The sequence below is a fragment of the Lontra canadensis genome, unplaced genomic scaffold (genome assembly GCF_010015895.1).
Source record: "Lontra canadensis isolate GAN:19392208 unplaced genomic scaffold, GSC_riverotter_1.0 scaffold2, whole genome shotgun sequence".
Taxonomy (NCBI): Eukaryota; Metazoa; Chordata; class Mammalia; order Carnivora; family Mustelidae; genus Lontra; species Lontra canadensis.
Genome location: NW_022630996.1, coordinates 15,453,884 through 15,476,839, shown reverse-complemented (window position 1 = coordinate 15,476,839; position 22,956 = coordinate 15,453,884). Strand labels below are relative to the sequence as shown.

The 22,956-nt window shown below is 42.1% G+C and overlaps 1 protein-coding gene across 9 annotated transcripts in view; it reads left to right on the top strand.

The window, feature by feature from the left end:
* Window positions 1-22,956, top strand: part of NRF1 (nuclear respiratory factor 1) — a 144,821-nt gene that overhangs the window by 100,287 nt on the left and 21,578 nt on the right. For 4 of the 9 annotated variants that reach the window (XM_032869305.1, XM_032869297.1, XM_032869332.1 and 1 more), the window contains exons 9-11: window positions 2,670-2,828; window positions 5,307-5,464; window positions 13,035-13,159. In XM_032869305.1, coding sequence (XP_032725196.1) covers window positions 2,670-2,828; window positions 5,307-5,464; window positions 13,035-13,159 — 442 coding nt within the window. Of the gene's footprint in view, window positions 1-2,669; window positions 2,829-5,306; window positions 5,465-13,034; window positions 13,160-19,426; window positions 19,569-22,956 lie in introns of all 9 variants that reach the window. The other 5 variants (XM_032869367.1, XM_032869357.1, XM_032869349.1 and 2 more) reach the window with 3 other exon arrangements.

The window sequence follows — 22,956 nt, the reverse complement described above, 5'->3', positions numbered from 1 at the left end:
TCCATGCTGTAGATGCTGCAAAGTGGTCTGTGCCTTCAGGAGAGAATGTTTCCAGCTAGGGAGTCTGAGAAGGTTTGGGGGCAGGAACAGCAGTTGGTTTTACAGTATAGAAAAGTGACAGTCAACAGGATATTTACTTTTATAAGTATATAAGCATCATGTAAGAGTATGGATTAGCTGAAGGAAAAATCCATCAGTCCCCAGACGCTAGAACTGGAGGACACTAGACAACACTAGAACTTGATGTGTGAAAGAGATAGAAAAGACAGTGGTGGGTACATTCACAAGATTTTTTACTCTCTGACTTAATCAAAGTTATCAACCATATCTACCTACCGAGTGTTTCCTGATACTATTTAAAGAAAGCAGCACTTTGTTTCTTAAACACTTCCCTAGAGACGAATTCTTTGAAGCCCATTTTACTAAATAACTTCACATATATAGTGGTCAGTTAATTCAGAAGTTCACAGAAAAATATGAAGAATTTTAAAAAAAATCTCAGTGACTTATCTATGGCATTTTTTAGCACATCATTTTTAGTCATCTATTGTAGGAATGGGTGAATGACAAAAATAGCCTTCTGGTAAATACCCAGATTCATACAGATTTTTTTAAAAAATGTAACTCTTTGCACACTTAGAATGAGACAAAAATGATACGAAGAGAAACAGCACAGGTTATCTCAGAAAGTGACAAAATGTTTTAGATTTTGTAGCGTGATTTATTTGCCTTCTCATTCCTCCTAGATGTTGACATGGTTGTTAGCATGTCAGTTTTGAGCCCTAAGAACTGGAATTACTCAAAATATCTCACTGCTTAGGGCAGATAAGACCACATCAAGTTAATGAAACATTGTAGCAGATGATTCAGTAAAAACATCCTATGGCCTTGTATTTAGCATCTTTTCTTACAAGGAAGAGAAAGTACTTTACAAAAATAAATGATACCTCTACTTTTAGAAGTTGTGAGGTCATTTTGTTATCCTAACCTTGCCAGTGAGAGCTCTTACCATTAGACTACACTGCCTTCAACATCCAGTTAGTTACATTTAGTTAAATTTATTAGAAGGACCATTGGGGGCCAGTCTCTTCTGGTAATATATGGTTTCCCAAATCTGTTTGAGTATGCTCTGTCCTGAGAATACCCAGTAATCTAAGTACAGTTGACCCTTGAACAACATGAGAGTTAGAAGTGCAGACCCCCTGTTGCAGTCAAATTCACATACAACTTTTTGATTCCCCTAGAACTTAACTACTAATAGCCTAGTATTGATCAGAAGCCTTACTGATAACACAGTCAATTAACACATATTTTATATGTATTATATACTATATTCATACAATAAAGCAAGCTAAAGAAAATGGTATTTAAAAAAAAACATAAGGAAGAGTGTTTATAGTACTACACTGTATTTATTTTTTTTTTAATCCCCCCCTAAATAGACCCATATAGTTCAAACCTTTATAGGTTACCCATACCTATAAAGAAACAAAAAATCTCTAACTATAGTCACCTTAAAACTCATTAAAGATGCTGTAAGTTACATAGACACTCTAAGTTACATAGACATTTAGAAATGAACAAGGAAATAGGGGTGCCTGGCTGGCTCAGCAAGTTCGGGGCCCACGTTGTGAGTTCGGGCCCCATGTTAGGTGAAGAGATTTCTCACATGAATACACAAACTTTAAAAGAAGAGAGACTTTTGGGGCATCTGACTGGCTCAGTTAGAAGAGCATGCGACTCTTGATCTCAGGGTCATGAGTTCAAGCCCCACACTGGACGTGGAACCTACTTTAAGAAAAAAGGAACAAGGAAAGAATTTTAAAATAATATGAAATTAACTATCTTGATTTTAAAATATTTAAATAATTTCAGTTTTGATGGCATACTTACAAAGGCAAATGGGTTTGAGAATGTATCCTGTCGTGTGATAAGACCACCAATTGGTAGTGGTGATATTCATTGCACTTGTGTCAGAAGTCAAATTTTGAAATAGAATGGTATCTGATCATAATGGTATATATGGTTCTGTTAGAAGAAGAAGAAACAAGAATTGAAGACATGAATTTTAAGCTGAACCATTCCACATGTAATGGTAGCACAACTTATTCTAGATGTTTTTTTTAATGACTATCAGTGTACCTGAAATATAAGTAGGCTGAAGTACAAGCAGGAAAATATGAATAAAGGAATATGTTCTCCATCCTGCTATTCCGTAAACACTTTCTGAGCCCTGTGCCATTTACTGAGATTTGATAGACACACGAAAATAAAGACTGCTCTTGCTCTTAGAGAGCACACAGGTAGGTGGTAGAGAAAAGACACATCATAGCACAAAGACAATGAGGTAAGGATCTAGAGGAAGCAAGCCCAGGGTGCTATGGGACACAGGAGAGGTCCTGAGCCTTGGACCACAGGGGAGTGGAAGGAGTTATCTAGGCTCCTTCAGGTTCCACCGAGGTCAGACTAGAAGCGAGGGTGGGAGTTGCGTTCCCATCAAAGGGAACAGCATATGCAGTGCGTGGCTCTGTGAGCATGTGGACGGGCCTCAGTGGTTCACTGTAGTTAGAGGGATAGAGTAACCACAGTTTGAAGGGCCTCATTGGAGTGGGTCTCTCAAAAAAGCATTGATGCTAACTGTACATCCTCTGAATATCTTTCCCTCCTAGGGCTTGGGGCCCTTTCTCTGGGACATGGTGACATCCGGCATAGATAACCACACAGTGGCTCCCAACAGATGGAAAGGGAGAGCAACAAGAGCTCAAGCAAATACAACTAAAGCACTGAGACTGAAGAATAGGAAATTCCAAAGAAATGTTAACACCCAAGTGATTTATTTATCACCTGCCATTATTCTGAATAGAAATTTCTTCGTCTGCTTCTTCTTCCTACTTCCTCTCTACCCTTTGCCACCATCCATTAATCTTTCATGCCATATAATTTAACTTCCTTAAAGTATACTGTATATGGCAACTTTCTGATACCATTTTTGCTACAAATGCAGTTGTAACTAAATGTGTATACATTAAATTGCTGACATCGGAGTCTGAGCATTGGGAGAGCCACACAGGCCCAGCTCTGCAGTGGGATGGGCAAAAATACAGAGGGGCAGATCTGGAAAGAGGAAGACTGTTTAATGGCAGAAGGTGACAGGGGCTGGCCAGCTCTGTCTGGTGTTTCGAGGGGAATCATAGACCATCTACAAATTGGCAGTGTAACTTGCCATTAAAAGTGGCATCATTTGCAGTGACACTCGCCAGAGTAATGAAATCAAAGCAATACTAACTCTTGGGAAGCCAAAGTTTTGTGAGTTCCTGAGTGGGCAACTTTGCAGCTCTGCGGGGAGGAAATGGGCTGTCTCCGCCTCTTAGAGATGGGCTCCGGAGGTGTGCTGGCATTGCCCGCTGCCCACGAGGACTCAGGGCAAGTACTAGGGCAGTTCAAAGGAATGTTCCATTTTCTGGGAGGCTTTTGACAAGCATTTTGAGAAGCACTGTCATCATCTCAGTATGGTAATAGAAAAGCAGGAGGCACTTTAAATATCTGCCTCTCCTGAGCTTGGGACACTTTCTTTGGGACAAAGTTGACCTACAAGCACAAGCTCTCTACTCTCTGGGCCCGACCCATGTGATCAGGAGCCCCAGGAGTGCCAGCGAGCACGGCTAACGTCCTGAGACCCCAATCCATGGAGATACTGTACCTGAGCGCACTGGTTTATTACCAACCAGATTTTGAATAGAAACTGATTTCACTGCCCCTGCTGCTTTTTGTTTTTGAGGGTGAATAATTAATCAACTGTACTTACTGAGCAAAATGGACTGAAGTAGCTAGATACAGGTATCCAGGACTGAGAAATCTCAAAATCCAGAGCATTATACTAAAAGCAGTGGTTCTCAATTAAGGTACAGCCCCTGCCCCGGACATCTGATAATGTCTGGAGATGTTTTTAATTGTCATGACTAGGGAGGGTCCTGTTATCATCTAGTGAGTGGACAGAAGCCAGGGGTGCTGCTAAACATCTTAGAATGCACAGGACAACCCCCCACACACACACACCCTACCCCTCCCCCCTGCCGCAGCAAGGACTCCTCTAGCCTCAAATGTTAATAATGCCAATGCAAAGATAATCCCTGTCCTTGATCTCACAGAACTAAATTCTAGTCTGTTTTCTCACCAGATAAAATATTTTTTTGAATATTTTATTTTGTTTCTTTGTAATTCCTCTCCACTAAAAGGGAAGCAGTTTTTGCTACATTAAAAAAAAAAAAAAGTTTCCTGAATTTGGCAGTTTCCATCAAAAAAATTAAAATATAAAATAACTTTAATATACAATCCCACCTCTAGGAATTTACTCCATAAATAGACTCCCATAAAATATACAACGTAGTATGTAAAGATACTCATCACAGTACTGTTTGTAAGAGCAAAAGACTAGAAACGTCTTAAATGCCCATTAAAAGATGGCTGATTAAATAAATCATGGTGTGCTTATATACTGCAAACGCTGTGTAGCCATCATTATGCGTCATGAATGAATGAAACAGTTTTATATATTCCAGAATAGAATCACTTCGGACATGTATTGTGGGTGAAACGAGCAAGGGCCAAAGAGATAACGTAGAATAAGCTGCCATTTTTATTTTTTACAAGGGTGTAGAAAGGGGGAAATAGGAGGGAGTGTGTATGTGTGTAAATATACTTGCATAGAGAGAGAATACCGCTGCAAAGACACATGAGAAATAGGTAACAGTGGTCACATCTGGACAAAAGGTTGAGAATACTGGCATTGCATATCCTTTGGTATCATTTGAATATTTTTAGAATTATAGTTACTGTCTGTTCAGAAATTCTAACTTTTGAATGTTACAGTTTATCCAAAGTTATTTTAATCTGAGCCATAGTAATATATTACCTAATCAAAAGAATTTAAAAGAGTAGGTAATGCATTGATATGGCTCAGATAATTCAAAAATTATTTAAAAGTATATATTGGAAAATCTGGCTTTCTGTCTCCTATCCAACCTCTTCCCACAACTCCCCTCTCACCCCCCATACATGGAGGAAAATATTTTCAGTGGTTTCTTTTGTGTCCTTTCGGGATTTCTTTGCGCATATATAAGCAAATTCAAATAGATATTCTAATATCCCCTTTTTTAGACACGAAAGATAGCATACTAAAAACCCTGTCCTGTATATCGTAGGTCATGTTAATTTAAAAATGTGTGTGTGTTTGGCTGAGCACGTAGCAGTTTATTATACTCCTTTTGTGACTTTGATTCTTTACTGTCATGTCCTTTCTGCCTCAGGTGGAACAAAATTGGGCCACGTTACAGGGAGGTGAGATGACCATCCAGACGACGCAAGCATCAGAGGCCACCCAGGCGGTGGCATCATTGGCAGAGGCCGCGGTGGCAGCTTCTCAGGAGATGCAACAGGGAGCAACAGTCACCATGGCGCTCAACAGGTGGAGGCAGGGCTGGGGGTGTAAATGAGGATGGTAAATCTGTCCCTACCTACGGGTTGTGAAGAGAGATGTTGTACCTCAGTCTGTCATAAATGGTGTTTGGAGCTTAACACTCTTGGTCCCTAGCATATTGTCCTTTGGCTTCTCATCAGCCTCACTCACCCCGGTACTGCCCCACCCGACCCCGCAGCAACCAGTCCAGCCTTCCAACTTCCAGCTCAAGCGTGCTGCTGGAGGGCCATCGATGCGTTTTGCTGTTTCCTATCTTGTACCCTTTATCAGACCAAAAACAGCACGGTTTGAGTATTTCGGGTTTTTAAAGGGACCAAAGGATATAATAAAGCAAGAAGCTTCAGGACTGTGTTTCCATTTACCCTACAGAACAGATTGCTTTTAGTCATGCTTTCACGCCTACAAAAGAAACTACTTTTTGTTAGAGGCATTAATCCATGTTTTGGCTGTTTGAGAGCTGATTTTACTGGCTTTTCAGGAAATTTGTTTCCCCTGCTTATCAATGACTGAGCTGAGTTTTAGATTTTTAGGAAAAATAATTGAAATATTTTTCTTCAGTTATGTTTAGGAAAGGTGCTGCAGAATGGGACACTCCAGTGAGATAGAGTTTTCCAAACTATATCGTTCCTTGCTTGGTTCCTTCTGTTGGTTGTTGATAGAAGAGATCATCCCTATATCATTCTTTTTCTTCTTCATTGCTAACATAATTTTATTTTCAGTGGACCCAGGCATTTTACCTGATAGTTAAGAGTGTGGGTCTTGAAGCTAGACCACCTGGGTTTACACTGCAGCTCTGTGACCTACTAGCTGTTTGACCTTGGATTGGTTACTTGAACTCATTACCGAGGCTTTCCTCTTCTGTAAAATGCGAGTAGTAACAATAGCTCCCTTGTAGGGGTATTATGAGAACTGAGAAAGATAGTGCACGCAAGATCCTTAGACCAGTGCCTGGCATATGGTAAGGGTGTGGTCCCCATTAAGTGCAGCAGCTGTTAGCCTCACATTTAGTCCCTGAATTCTTCTGACCTGTCTGCACTCCACTGGGTAAGGTCCTAAATAAGGAGGACTCTGAGATACAATGTCTGCCCTCAAAGAAGTCATATGGTTATCTTTGGGGAGATTGATTTAAGTAAAACACTTAGTAAACACTATTACTCAGCATGATTCACTATTGAATTGTGTAGTACAGTCTGTGAACGTTGTAGAAATTCAGAGGAAGGGGATCATCTCCTCCAAAATATAAAAAACCACCCAAGGTTTAGATTTGTTGAGATAGATAACTAGAAAGCCTTGATAGGCTTAGGTAGGAATGATTTCCATGTGATTGTTTAGTATGGGGGCTGAGAAGGTTCTGAGGTCACATAGGTTCAGGTTTGGATTCTAAACTCTGCCACTTATTAGCCATTTGATTTTGAGAAATTTAGCCATTTGATCTTGGTTTCCTCATCATAAGGATAATTTTCATCATATAGAATTGAAAAAATTCACTGAGATGATATATACAAAACTCTGATCAGGTGTCCCACCTGTACTGAGCACTTCAAGAATTAGAGCTATTGGGGCCCTTGGGTGGTTCAGTCGGTATCCCACTCTTGATTTTCACTCGGGTCATGATCTCAGGGTTGTGGGAATGAGCTCCGCCCTGGGCATGGAGCCTGCTTAAGATTCTCTCTCTCTGCCTCCCTTCTAAAAAAAGAAAGGAATTAGAGTTATCATTTAAATTGCATTTTAAATTTTGTCTATTCAGAATTCCTTACAATGAGAAGAGATTAGAAATAGAAGGCTAGTTAAGAAGAGGCAGGCCAGGTGTGCCTTGTTAAAGGCTTGGAAACTAAAGTGGTGAGAGTGAAGATAAAGTGACTGAGTTTGAAGGGAATGTGGCCAAGAGTGTGGTTGATTAGGTATGGAACACACACACCTCTCAGGGGTCCTCACTGAGTCCCCGAGTGACCTGGGATTGAAACTTTTTTCTTAGCCCATTGAACCATGTGGCTTTTCAGTAACATGAAAGTCTTATTTGACCCCTTGCACTTTGGCCCAACCCCACTCCATCCTTTGAGAGAGAACACAACAGAGAAACTGCCTAAAAGTCATGGCCAAAGTGAGAACCTCCCTCTGGTCTGGTAACCCCTCACTGTGGCATGGAGCCTAACGGGCCACCATTAAAGACCAGCAAAGCTTGACTTCACTGAGCCAGCACCTTGGATATTCCAATGAAGTGTGAGTGTCCTGGGAACCCTGTACATAGTGGAAAATATGAGGCACATTCTGGCTCCCTTCAGTGTAAGGACCAGGGCTTATTTCTAAAGGCAAGGAGAGTAATGGTTTCCCCTGAGGGCTTATTAACAAACTCAGTTGCAGCTGAAGTGGCTATAGTGTTTACTCCAAAGGAAGGAGAATGCAGTTCACCGTGGCATGGAGGAGGAGTAGAGATGTTGAAATCTGTTTGCAATCAGAGAGTTCAGCGCCCCGATGAGTGTTGGGGGATGGTGTGTTGCAGCCTCTGCTCAGGGTGAAGAAACCAGGCCCTGTAGCCAAGACTAGACTGTCACCTGCTACTAGGGGCTTTCTGGTTCTAGGCGAGGTCACCCACTGTCTAATGCCAGGAGGTTTGGACTTGAGACGCAGACCCCCCTGGTGTTTGCTTCTTTGTGGGATGAGACAGTACTCCCAGCCTCACCGCAGATTGTGTTGCTGGAAGTGAAAACTACACTGAGAAATCCGGTCTTTGTTCCCATGGTAACAAAGCAATTTCGTAGAGCTGCTTCCTTCTAGCCTGTTTCAGGTGCAGATGGAACAAGCAGGCTCCTTTAATAATCACCTGCCCCTGTGCTGCGCTGTAAACAGCAGAGGAGGGCAAGGCAAGCCGTGTGGTACAGCAGGTGGGGAATAAGAAGGCAGAGGGGCTCCTTCATCTGCTGGAGGGGAAAGGGGGGTCAGGACAGATGCAGGACAGACCTGTTTTTCAACAACGCTGTTAAAAGAGTCTTGTGTAGCAAGTCAGAACAAGGGCCCTGGCCTCAAACAGCCTTTGGCCCATCCTGGCGTTAGAAATGACACAAAGGGGGTAAGGAGAAATGGTCATTAAGAAAAATCCGGAAACTAGTTAATTTTAATTATTTTCAAAATACATAATAAATTAGCACTTTTAGGAAGGAGATGGGGGAGAAAATCAAAATGAATAAATGAGGTGTGGAACATTACAGCTCAAAAAACCAAAAGTGTTCAGCTGAGCAACCAGAGGGAAAGGAAGTGAAATCATCATTTGGTTGTTGCGATACAAAAATTAATTTGAAGTTTCAGTTTGTTGGTTAAGCTGTCCTAGATTATATTCCCTCTTAAGTCCATTTAAATCAGTATGGCCCCGGGGTGCCTGGCTGGCTCAGTCAGAAGAGCACACAACTCTTAATTGCAGGGCAATTGCATGCAGGGCAATACTGGGCATGGAGCCTCCTTTAAAAAAAAAAAAAAAAATTGTTCTAAAGTCAGCGCAGCCCTTGCATATACAGATGCATGGTAAGTATTTATAGACTGAGTCTACATTTGCCCTACTAGGAATTTGCACTGCATTGTCAACACCGAGACAATTATTACTTGTGTGTCTACTGTGTACAACTTGGCGCTGTGGGGAAGGAAAGGCATTGAGTCCGCTTCTCAGGGAACTCAGAGTTGCTGTTCTTTTGCTGTGAAGACATTTGGCTTTAAAAAAGAAGTGAAGCTTATCTTTAAAGAAAAGTTTACTGTTTTTGTTTTTTTTTTTTAATGAAAGTACTATTGACTTAAAATTAGAGATATTATTAAAATAAAATATGGCTGTCATGTATGGCCTGGTACTTGTTTGTCTAGTACAGTGGGGTGGATGACCTAGATTAGAAATCTTCTCTGAAGATGGAGTGCAGGGGCCCACAACTGCTGCTTTCTCCTGGGGATGAAGGCTGGGCACTTGGAGATAAGAAGCTGATGAAAACTTTGCATTTGCAGCTCTGGTTTAGAAACTTAGTTTTGTCAAAATCCTGTGAGGGAGTAGCTTAGAGACGTTTTTGTCTGTCTTCACCTTGTAAGTAAAGGACATCTTTTTCTAGCAGTCTAGTTGGCTCACTCCCATGAGGTCTAGTGTTGGTGGTTAGAGTTGATTTGGAAATGAAGGCCTATTGGCCAGGGGAGTTGCCGCTGTCTTCCTGCCCCACGGGAAGGATCCCTCCATCACTGTTTTGCCTCTGGCCCCTGCCCCAGGATGAAATAACTAACCTCACCAGCCTGCAAGCTCGTCATCCCCCTCACACCTCTGGTCCCAGATTGCACCGGCTTGAGCTGGTTCCCTTCCTTTCTTCTACCAAACATATTTTAGAAAGGTGTTAAAGAAAATGACTTCAGATATGTGGAGCTTCAGACGTAGTAAAATAGGTATGACTGGGAACCGGTGCGCTTCCAGTCTGCGGAGCTGTCCTCCCTCCATCGCCCGTGAAACTCCACACTGCAGGCACGTGTGCAGGGGCTCCAGGACTGGCAGGACATCTGATGGTCACAGAAATGCGATTAAACAAATTGTGATAAAAATTGTGAAGAATGGCGCAGTTGCTGAGGTAACCTGTAAACAAAGCTCGTATTTCCATATAAACAATTCTCATTTACAGCTTCCTTCTCTAAAATACCGTGCTGCCACAGCTTTTCTTAAAGAATGGACTTTTCAGCTCTCTGTGATGTCTCAGGCCAGAGTGTGAAATATTTTTGTCATGAATCAGTGACAACTGGGTACTGTAAAATTTTCTTAGAAACATCAGATTCTTAAAAAAAAAATTTTAAAGATTAAGGATCTAGACATGAAATGACTAATTTTATGATCTCTAATAAAGATTTTTTTTTAAAGATTTTTATTTATTTGACACACACAGAGGGAATTCACAAGTAGGAGGAGAGGCAGGCAGAGAGAGAGGAGGAAGTAGGCTCCCTGCTAAGCAGAGAGCCCAATGCGGGACTCGATCTCAGGACCCTGAGATCATGACCTGAGCCAAAGGCAGAGGCTTAACCCACTGAGCCACCCAGGCTCCCTTGTTTTGTTTTTTTGAGAGAGAGAGAGAAAGAGAGAGCACGAGATGTGGGAGGGTCAGAGGGAGAAACAGACTCCCCACCCAGCAGGAAGCCCAATGTGGAACTCGATCCCGGGACCCCGGGATCATGACCTGAGCCAAGACAGTTGCCCAACCAGCTGAGCCACCCGAGTGCCCTCTAATAAAGATTTTTGAAGGACTTTAAAATTAAACTCTACCATGTAAAATGTGAAGAATAACCTTAGTAGCAATTCCAGATCAAAGGTCCTTTTTAGTTCTAAATTCGTGTTACAGATACCATGCAGTGACTGGCTGTAGGCCTCAGATCACCAAGAAGTGTGTCTAGGCATGGAGGGCGATCTTAGCTCGCACATGAGCTGCATGTGCACTCCACGACTGTTGAGGTTTTTTTTGCTTAGCCTGAATTATACCCCCAAATGTTTATGAAGGAAGCAAACATATTTGAAATACATAATTATGACCTTGAACTAAGTCAGAGGAAACCTGGAACTTAAAAGTTGCCACAGATGAGTGACTAGGGGAAAGGGGGGGAGGGGTGTCAGCAATTTTGCATTTATTATTTTGAATAAATGTCAGAGAGCATTTACACGAGGAAATACAGTGTTAGGTGAAAAAAAGCAGGCTATAAAACTGCGGTATGATCCCAACTATTAGCTGTTGTGTTTAATAGTAGAAGGAGATAACTTATCTCTGTATGACATTTTTTTAAATTTATTTTTATTTTTATTTTTTTAAAGATTTTATTTATTTGAAACAGAGAGAGAGAGAGATCACAAGTATGCAGAGAGGCAGGCATAGAGAGAGAGAGGAGAAAGCAGGCTCCCCGCTGAGCAGAGAGCCCGATGCGGGCCTCGATCCCAGGACCCTGAGATCGTGACCTGAGCCGAAGGCAGAGGCTTTAACCCACTGAGCCACCCAGGCGCCCTGTATGACATTTTTTAAGTTTCTTTTATATTTAATGAAACTAACATGTCAGCTACATGTATTTTAGTATCAGAAAAAAATAAGTTTTGAATACAGAGACATAAAAACTAAAAAGCAAAGCAAATTAGTAAGAAAGAATTTTCTACTTATTGGGACTTTTCTGTCCACTGGGTTTCTTTTACTGCTTCCTAGAATCCTTGCTTTCCCCCCAGGGAAGTGATTATGTCCGTCGCTTTCCTTGTCTGCTGACCTTAAATGAAAGTGACGCTGTTGAGTATGGTACGTGTTGCTTTGCCCAGTCAGGACATGTCTGCCCTAACCAGTCCAGGGCCCCTCATCCCCACAGTCGCACCTACAGCTCGTGACTGTAAGGTGTGCCTGCCAAAGCTGGGGCCTGCAGCTTCAGGGCAAAGCTCAATCAGTTGGCTTTTTCGGTGTCAAACCCAGGACTTTGCCCACCTCTACAGAACTGCATGACACCACCTCCTCTACTCCATGCCCACGTTGGATACTCCTTCAGTAGCTGTGCAAAGTGGGAGATGATATTTTCCCAGAAGAGGTGCTGAATTTCTGCTTCTTTCAAATTTTAACATCTCTGAAATGTGGGTACTCCAGTCTTAGAGTTACCAGGCATTTTCCTTCCTTTCTTGCTGGCACATAAAATAATGATGCATTTTCTAGTTTGTAGCATCATAGAATCAATAAAAATGGGTATTTGTGCATTTCAGAAAAGCATATAGCAAGAAAAAGAAAGAAAAATAGGATACAAATTGCTAGAATAGGGCTCGCTATAAACAGATGGCTAATATCTTTCTATTTTACTAAGTGTTTGCTTTGCAGTGAAGGGAGATTTTTTGTTTCATTGTGTTTCTAGAAGCTAGGAGTTTGGGCTTATGTGATCACTTAAAATTTCAAGCCTTAATAATTTAGCACTGCCCACGTGTACCCTGAGATGAAGAGAAAAGCTAGACTTTGCAGAATGTTAGGGCCTTAGTTAGCCATTACTTTGTATTTGAAGTCATAGATATGAACTACATTGTTATTATTTAATATTAATTAAATAGCGAGTCAGGTTGTTGACTCCTCATGTTACCGTCCATCCTCTGCCACCAAAGGGCAGTTGTAGATAATCTGCCTAGTGTTACCATAAAGAGAAGAGAGAACAAGAAAACCTTGTGATTGCCAACCAGAAAGGCTTTTGCCTTGTCAGTGTGGGTCAGAGATCCCACTCTTCCTGGCGAGCACTCAACCAGTGTTGATAAAGAAGAGACTGGTAATGAGTGCTTTCCGTCCTCAAACACCCATTTCTTAGATTTGAAGGATATCTCACATTAGCTCTATAGATCTGTAAGACGTGGGGGTTCTCTGGCTATTTACTGTTCTCATTTAAAAATTTCCTCTGGCTCTATCCAGCAGCACAGGACTCCTATCTTCACTGGTAGGCTCGGACCCACTGAGTCCATAGAGGAGTCCAAGGAAGGGTTGGGAAGATGGTTTCTCTTGCTGCAGCGCTGTGCCTTTATTCAACTTACACAACCCCCTCTCTGCTGTTCCTGTGCCCACAGTGAAGCCGCCGCCCATGCTGTCGCCACACTGGCCGAGGCCACCTTGCAAGGGGGGGGACAGATCGTCCTGTCGGGGGAAACCGCAGCAGCTGTCGGAGCACTTACTGGAGTCCAAGATGCTAATGGTAAGAGAGCATAAATATTTTATTGAATATCTTCCCTGTTTCCACTTAAACCTTCATGACATGACTGACAGCAGACCCTTCAGGAAGAGGTTGAGCTTTGATTTGAGTTTTCTTTATTGATAAGGTAATTGAGGCCTAGTGAAATTCTAGGAGTCTCTGATTCCTTTCATGAGTAGGAGACTTGGGGTTTTCTGGGGCGGGGGGAATGCCATGATAATGGCTATCTAATTGAATTGCTTATTTGAAAAGTATTTTGCTGTGACAGGACTGAGAGGTACTTTAAAATTAGCTATGGGGCGCATTTTGTCCTTTACTCTCCCATGGGGTAGATCAGTATCCTTTGCAATAGCAGAGACCCTCCCATGGGCGGTACATTGTGGTAAGTTAGAATGTTCTATCTCAAGAAAGGCACCAGCATCTCACACAGGGTCAGCCCTCAGGCTGTGATGAAGGCGCTTTTCTGGTTTGTGCCCTGGAGTCTGCCTCCTGTTAAATGGGACCTCACCAGGGACCTCTCGATTTAGCCAATAACACGCCACCACACTGCCCTTGTTCCCCAGGATTTTGACTTCCTGGGTATTGGTGATTGCCTGAATAAACAAAAGGGATAAAGTTCATAGAAATATGGTGGCAAAAATTTACAGCTTCAGCCCAGCTCTTTGGATCTATTTCAGCAGGCTCTGGAAGTCAGTTACCCAGACCTGGGCTGCCCGGGAAAGTGCCGCAGAAGTCTGGGTCAAAGAGAAGGACCAGCCCTCTTCTGTGACACTCTGGGACTGTTCATTAAACTTTTAAAATACACATTTTATAAATAAACAAATAAATAAATAAATAAAATTAATTATATGTATAATTAGGTTAAGTAGAACAAGTTAAGTACTCCATGGTTTTTGGAGATTTCTTTTTAGTCTTGAAAAGAGGATAAATAATAACGGCCTTATTTAGACAGAAAGTTACTTAATGATATCAGTGTCTGAGAGAAAAGTTCCTGGCACTTTTTAAAGGATAGATCCGTTATAAGTGAACAAAGTTACTTGGAAAAGTCTTTGAAGAAAGACCCAAAGCTGTGTCCTCCTTTGGAAGTGAGAAGAGGAAAGTACTTGTGTCTCTCACCCAGAGAATAACACAGGAAATGTAAAGAGCCCCTGTGGCTCCTGAGAATCATCTTCTGAAAAACAAACACACAAACAAACAAGCCAAGAAATCAAACACTGTAGCTACAGCCTACTTTTTCTGTAGGTTTGGGGGCTCCCATGAGCTAACCCTGACAGAGATAGACTTGGTCTTAGCCAGAACACTGCAGGTTAAAGGGCATCTTACAGCCATGTGTGTTCGGGATAAAATGGACCATAGGTAGATTGAACGAAAACCTCCCTCTTTAGCTAGAATCCTACCCCTACTTCCTTACTTTATGCTGTTCCTCTTCTGAGTCCTGATCTGCCTTGAACAGCTAGGGTATCTGGCTCTGTGACGCTCTTCTGAAGTTCAGATTACTGTTTTTCCCTGTGGAAAGCTACAGATACTTCTCTGTGTGAGTTTGATAGGAGACTGTTATCCCTTCTAATGGTCTTGACCGACCTGTCGGGGTTTAGGAGAACAGACAGCTTTATAGTTCTGGCTTCTCCTCAGTCTCACCTTCTCAGACTGAATTTATAGGTAAGTATAAGGACCCTGGGGGTCTCTGGCCCAGTGGACCCATTCCGCCATACAGTAAAGCTGAACCACACCCACTATCACTGATTCCTAGAAGCTTCCTCTTCCACGTAGCCTTGGGGTATGTAATCAAGTTGTGTTGATTTCATGTAGTTGATTGTGTTGGTGGTAAGAGAAAATTCTGGTCTGCATCCCAAAAGCCAGCGGTTCCCAAAGAAGGCCGTCCCCAGTGTGTGACTGCCAACATGTGCCTAACTAAGATGTGAGAGTTGGAGTTAGCACTTTTTTGGAGCAGCGTTTCTCTGTCAGACTGGGCGCTTGAGTTGCGCCTTACCCCAGCAGTTTTAGGCCAAGGTCAGTCATTTCATCTCTCCCTTTGGGAGTCCAGAGAATGAATCTAATATTGGATGTGATCCAGTTAATTCTGATGCTCCTTCAGTCTTCTGACATTTTTACCCAGAGTGCTGTAGAGTTTACTCTGGGGCTGGAACCAGATCTCTCCCATGTAAATAGCTGATTTGGTATCTGGGTAGACTTTTACAGAATTCTCTTTTCATCATTCTTACAGAGTGTGTCCTATTGCCAGAGTTTGTCACTTCTGTGATGACAACCTTATGGTGTCTGCCAGTAGACCAAGTTTATTAACAGGAAGAGTATTACCAGGAAGAACCTGATGGTAGAGGAACAAGGTGCTATTTGGAAATGCCACTACTGGGAAAAAAGAAATACACCCCAGATTCCAGAGTATGATTTAAATAAAAATCCTATTAGCAGACAACTTAACTGAGAGCAGTCTAGATATTGTTTAGGCCTGAAGAAGCGAAGTTTCTGCGTCTTCCGGGATGGAGAACCATTGTGTGTGGAGCTTGAGAGAGTATGGTAATGGGAGAGAGAGGACAGTTTTTCGAGTGGAAGATAACGACCCAGGCATGCACACCAGAAGTTTGATTGTGGGTCACCAAGGCAGAATCGACAGAGACCTTGCTCCCCGAACATGTGTCCTTTTGTCTGGACTCAGCTCCCGCCAACACTCAAGCACTGGTTTTATTTTATTTCACGTATGCTCTCCCTTTTTTGATAGCACTAAATGGGTCTTTGGTCTCTTAGGATGGAATTTCATGATTTGGTCCAATTGAAAGTTTTCACAGGTGCCTTTCTTTTTATTGAAGTGCAGGTAGAATTGCCTAAAACTAGAGAAGCCCTCTCCCTGAGTGCCTTCCTTTACATCTTTTCTTGTCTGTTCCTTTTCTTTTTTCTTTTCTTTTCTTTTCTTTTCTCTTTTCTTTTCTTTTCTTTTCTCTTCTCTTCTCTTCTCTTCTCACAGTCGCTCCTTGCCTCCCCATCCCCCACCCCAACACCCTAATATAAAAGGTTATGCAGTCTGTAAGGCAGGCCCTGTGACCCTGAGTCACCCCTCACCTGACCTCGACACCCATGGTTAGCAATCTTCGGGCAACCAGATCTACATACCTTTTTTCTTCCTTCCTATTACAGCAAGAATAATTAAAAATAGGAACTGTAGAGCGCCTGGGTGGCTCAGTCATTAAGTGTCTGCCTTTGGCTCAGGTCATCACCCCAAGGGCATGGGATTGAGTCCCACATCAGGCTCCCTGCTCTGCAGGAAGCCCACTTCTCCTTCTCCCACTCCCACGCTTGTGCTCCTTCTCTGTGTCTCTCTCTGTCCAATAAATAAGTAAGATCTTTAAAAAAAAAATTGGAACTGTATTGACCCTTGGCCACCTCTTCGAGGTGCTGTTATGTCTGAGATCTTATTGCATATTCATGCAGCTGTCTTTTATTCCCAAAAGCTAGATGGGGGGTGGTGGGAGGAACTAAACAGATAGTTCATAGTTAATCAATAAAGATAATGGGAATCATCTGCTTCAACTGTTGTCCCATTAAGCCTCTTACCAGAGCTGCTAAGAAAGTATCCTATTTTAAAGCTATAACCCCCTTAATTATATATGTTGGAAATAGGGGTTTTTTTTCTTCAGTTTATTTGTATTTTACTTTTGTTCCTTCATTTTTATTTCCATAATTATTGTCTTTTGCCTTTACATTTACGGAGGCCCCATATCAGATAAATATCTATATGGCAGTTCTTCTGTGGTCTCATGTTTTATTTTAAATACTGTAAAATAGGGACGCCTGGGTGGCTCAGTCAGTTATGCTTCTGCCTTCGGCTCAGGTCATGATCCTAGGGTTCTGGGATGGAGTTGTGCATTGGGCTCCCTGCTTAGCAGGGAGCCTGCTTCTCCCTCTGCCTGCCACTCTCCCTGCCTTTGCTCTCTCTCTCTCTCTCTCTCTGACAAATAAATAAATCTTAAAAAAAAAAAAAAGGGGGTTAAAAAAATACTGTAAAATATCCGGAATTTGTTTTGGAGTATGATATTAAGTAGGAATCTGAATTGATTCTTTTCCCCTGCATAATCTATTCCAGTACCATTTATTCCACAAAAAGGTTGAAATCCATCCTTTCTAAATTGATTTGAGATGTCATTTTTAACATATCTAGAATTCTTTTTCTTTTTTTCAGTTTTTTATTTTAATTCCAGTATAGTTAACATACAGTGTTCTATTAGTCTCAGGTGTACAATACAGTGATTCAGCAATTCTGTACATTACTTAGTGCACATCCTGATAAGTGTACTCTTAATCCCCTTTACCTTCCTCAACCCCGCCACCCACCTCCGCTCTGGTACCCATCAGTTTGCTCTCCATAGTTAAGAGTCTTGTTTCTTGATTTGTCTTTCCTCCCCCTACCCCGCCTTTGTTTGTCTATTTGTTTGCCTTTTTATTTATTTATTCATTAGGCTCCACACCTAACATGGGGCTCAAACTCACAACCCTGAGATCAGGAGTCACAGACTCTACCAACTGAGCCAGCCAGGCATCTTGCCTTTATTTTCCCTTATTCATTTCTTTTGTTTCTTAAATTCCACATATGAGTGAAATCATATAGTATTTGTCTTTCTGACTTATTTCACTTATTTGTCTTTCTGACTTATTACTCTTTCTTGCAAATGGCAAGATTTCATTCTTTTTTGTGGCCGAATAATATTCCATTGTGTATTATCCATTCATCTACGGATGGACACTTGGGCTGCTTCCGTAATTTGGCTATTGTAAATAGTGCTGCTATAAACCTCAGGGTGCGTGTATCCCTTTGCATTAGTATTTTTGTATTCTTTGCGTAAATAACCAGTAGTTAAATAGCTGGGTCATAGGATAGTCCTATTTTTTACTTTTTGAGGAACCTCCATACTGTTTTCCACAGTGGCTGCACCAGTTTGTATTCCCACCAACGGGGCAAGAGGGTTCCTTTTTCTCCACATCCTCACCAATGTTTGTTGTTTCTTGTGTTTTTGATTTTGGCCATTCTGACCAGGGTGAGGCGATATCTCAGTGTGGTTTTGATTTGCATTTCCCTGGTGATGAGTGGTGTTGAGCATCTTTTCATATGTCTTTTGGCCATCTGGATGTCTTTGGAGAAATGTCAGTTCATGTCTTCTCCCATTTTTAACTGGATTATTTGTTTTTAGGGTGTTCAGTTTTATAAGTTTTTTATATATTTTAGATACTAACCCTTTATCAGATACTTCATTTGCAAGTATCTTCTCCCATTCAGTAGGTTGTCTTTTAGTTTTCTTGATTGCCTCCTTCCCTGTGCAGAAGCGTTTTATTTTTATGTAGTCCCAGGAGTTTATTTTTGCTTTTGTTTCCCTTGCCTCAGGAGACCTATCTAGAAAAATGTTGCTACGGCTCATGTCAGAGAAATTACTGCCTGTGCCCTCTTCTAGGATTTTTATGGTTTCAGGTCTCACACGTAGGTCTTTAATTCATCTTGACTTTATTTTTGTGTATGATAAAAAAAAAAGTGGTCCGGATTCTCCTTTGGTTTTTTGTTTGTTTGTTTGTTTGTTTGCTTTTGCGTGTAGCTGTGGAGTTTTCCCAACACCATTTTTTGAAGAGACTGTGTTTTGCCCATTGTATAGTCTTGCATCTTTTGTTGCAGATTAATTGACTATATAATCGTGGTTCTGTTTCTGGACTTTCTATCCTGTTCTACTGATCTTTGTGTCTGTTTTTGTGCCCATACCATATTGTTTTGATTACTGTAGCTTTGTAGTGTAACTTGAAATCTGGAATTGGGATACCTCCAGCTTTGTTTCTCTCTTTCAAGATTGTTTTGGCTGTTTGGGGTCTTTTGTGGTTACATACACATTTTAGGATTATTTGTTCCAGTTCTGTGAAAAATGTTTTTAGTAATTTTATGCAGAATTCTTAAATAGACTGTGTAGAGTCTTTTGCGTGGATCTTCATTTCCATTCATCTATTTGTTTTGTTATTTATACTGTAATATTTTATTATTGTGGTGTTATTAGCAGTTAGTGAAAGGCCTTTCTCCATATTTGGAAAAAATTCAGTCAAAATTCAAAAAAACGTTTGTGGGGGGGGAGTGACCTTTACAGTATTTTTAAAGTTAATCCAGAAGAATTAAAGCCTCTTTTTATTCTTAATTTTACTTCCAGTATAATTAACATAGTGTTAAAGTCTTATTTTCATTTAACTAATTTAAGTGTTTTCCTCTCCTTCTGCCCCATCTTTCCCTAGGGCAGGGGAAGTGGGGACTATTCATTATCACAGAGATGGACCAGGAGTGGGAAGCAAGTGCTCTTAATACTGCCCCAGTGAATTGAATGAGACACTAATTGTTGCTGGAGGAGACACTGTCCCTGTAGTTAGACCAAACCAGGTGCGTCTTTCTAGATTAAGAAATCGTGCTGTCGATTCTGTTCATACAGAATTTTGGGGAGGCTCAGTTCTTACATTTTGAAATTTTAATTTCCCTTTTTCCCCCCAACTTCTTCAATTTCATTTTTTGTACTAAAATGAGGGTGGGGCACACTCCCCTTACGGAGTACTCCAAACTAGGAATCTGCTTTCTTTCCCACTATTGACCTTGCATTCTGTCTCTCAATTCCATTGTCTTACTAATTTTATTTATTTAATAAACATTTATATAATGCTTGCTATGTGCAAGCACTCTGCTAAATGTTGTACATGCATGAACTTATTTAAAACTCAGAATAATCCTATGAGGTAAACACTATTTTGCTCATATAACGTATGGGGAAGGTGAGACACAGAAAGTTTCAGTAACTTGGCCAGGTTCACACAGAGTGTGGCGGAAGTGGAATTTGAGTTCAGGCAGTTTGCCTCCACGCCACTCAGCGATGCTGTCTCCTTTCGATGTGATTCCACAAACACAGAGTGATCACTGTTTCCCAGTGTTGAACAGATAAGTTTGGGAATGTCAGGGCTTTCTCCCCATCCCTGATAGAAGCCACTTGCTTTTGTCTAGCTTAGCCGCTGTGCCCGTCTGCCACAATTGTCCCTGATGGCTATAGGGAGCCTGTGGTGATTTCTGATGTCAAGTGCTCCCCTGCCCATCAGCCCTCCCCTCTGCCTGCCTGAGTGCACACACACACATCCCTTTGCTATACCCTAGGGGAGCCTATAGGTCTCTGGTTCTCCAGTGGTGGAAATTATAGAACCATTCGATGATCAGCTATCACATTTTAGTATTTTTAGTGAGCAGATCACTTTGCAATTAATGAACATGTCTTCTTATTTTCATTTGATTGAGGGGAGGGTGTTGGTGTTTAGAACAAGGGACATTGTTTGGGGATGATGAATAGATGATGTTCCCAAGGAAGTAAACCCAGCTTATGAGTTGTTTCCTTACCCCCTAGAAGCTTCTGTCCATGCACTCCTGCCACCATTCAGTTTATGCCAGAGCTCTTTGAGCATTGCTACCTGTCTCTAGGAACTAGAAAACAGGGTGGTAGAAAGGGCTCTGGGGAAAATACATTTCTGCGCGGACCTAGTTCGTGGCTAATTTATTTCCTCTGCTCCACACTGTGCCTTCCCTTTGGCTCTTCCTCCAGCCCTTGATTGGGCCATGCCAGAGAGTTTGGAAAATGCATCTTTCTCCACTGTTTGACACCCAGACACCATCCACACTGACTGTGCTGTCTTGGCTAGGACCTGGGGCCAGCTACCTTCCTCATGCCCTGAATGGAGAGACATGGGCTAGAGGGCTGGATCTGTTTGAAAATGAAAACTGATTACAAGGCATTAACATTATACCTACAGAAAGAGCAGCCCTTCTCATTTCTTTGCCGTGCAGTATGCCCCTCTTTGTTCTGACCTGGCGCCTGCAGCAGCCCTGCTACCTGAGGGTCCCCCTTAAAATTCATCAGCATTAATTTCCTACAACTGAAAGACCCTTCTGCATCTTGCTGCACTGTAAACCCAGTGTGCATTGTACTACCCATTTCAACTGCCAAATCAAGGGAAATCAATTTTTAATTCCTTTAGAAAAAAAATTCTGTCTTCTTCTTTTCTTCACACTGAACATGTCTTCAGCTTTCCACCTGGCTACTTTTCTTTGACCCTATTAAAAACTTTTAAAGGGGTGCCTGGGTGGCTCAGTGAGTTCAGCATCTGCCTTCGGCTCAGGTCATGATCCCAGGGTCCTGGGATCGAGCCCCACTTCAGGCTCCCTGGTGCTCTCTCTTGCTGTCTGTCTGTCTGTCTCTCTCTCTCAAATAAATAAATAAAATCTTCAATTAAAAAAAAAACTTTTATTTTTTTTCAAGATTTTATTTATTTATTTGACACAGAGAGAGAGAGAGAGAGATCACAAGTAGTCAGAGAGGCAGGCAGAGAGAGAGGAGGAAACAGGCTCCCTGCTGAGCAGAGAGCCTGATGTGGGGCTCCATCCCAGGACCCTGGAATCCTGACCTGAGCCGAAGGCAGAGGCTTAACCCAATGAGCCACCCAGGCGTGCCCCCCCCCAAAAAACTTAAAACTATGTATGTTTCTCCAGTTTAATTTAATCTCAACTATGCTCATTGGAATACCTTTTTTAAAAAATTTGATCTTTTTAGCAAAAGGGATAAAAGAATAGACAGATGAGGACAGAAACATGAAGTTCAGATAAAAGAGCAGGATTCCTGGGTGGAGTTTTTGCATGAGAGATCGGAACACACATTCCTATTCTGCAAGGCCTCCCAAGTGAGACAGGATGGCAGAAAGGTCTGTTCTGCACTGATCATAAAGAGGCGAACGTAGCTGGATCCGAAGGAGGCAGCATGCGTGGGCTTTAATTCTCTGTGGAAACCTACTTTATATGTATCATAAGAAGATTAGGGCATCCTTAACCTGGAGGCTTGGACCCTAAGAGATTCTGTATAAATTTTTTGTACTTGGGGCGCCTGGGTGGCTCAGTGGGTTAAGCCTCTGCCTTCGGCTCTAGGTCATGATCTCAGGGTTCTGGGATCGAGCCCCACATCGGGCTCTCTGCTCGGCAGGGAGCCTGCTTCCCCCTCTCTCTCTCTCTCTCTGCCTACTGTGATCTCTATCTGTCAAATAAATAAAGTCTTTAAAAAAAATTAAAAAAAAATTATTTTTTTGTACTTGTCTGGGATCCATAGCTCTGATCAGAAGTGCAAATAAATTAGAGAACCCCTTCTCTCTCCCTCTTACCCCTCTCCCCTTGCGTCCCTCCCCCGACCTGCCAAAGGATTAAGAGCTTCTGCTACAGAAGTGGTGGCTGGGGTCATTTACCTTTGTGGCTATCTGGTCTAGTGCTGAGAATAAAAAGGGCGAGAGAGTTGGGAGGGTCTGCTGCCTTGCTGCTTACTCTAAAAGCTTACTCTAAAAGAGCATTACCAATCCCAAATTAACCTCTCCAAGCCTGAACCCTAAAATTAGGCTAATGGTCGTTCCATGCTCATGAGGTTGGTGGGAGTGTTGAACAGAGAGTGATTCCTGTTGAGTGCTTAGCGTAGTGCTTGGCACATAGATACGCAGTAAACCTAAAACAGTTATGAGCTGCCCACATCAGTTTCAACTCCCCAAATTTCATCCTTCCCCAGAGCTTGCCCGGTTGCGCTTCAGAATGCAGAGTATGGTGCGCTTCCCTGTTTCCAGGGTAAATCCATTCGCTCACCTTATGCAGCTGAAGGATTTCTGTGCCAGAGGTAAAGGCTGCAAAAATGTGACATCAGAAGCTCTTTCGGTATAGCCTTGAGGGAAGGAAGTTGAAGGAACTCCTGGATTTGGTCCCATCACCG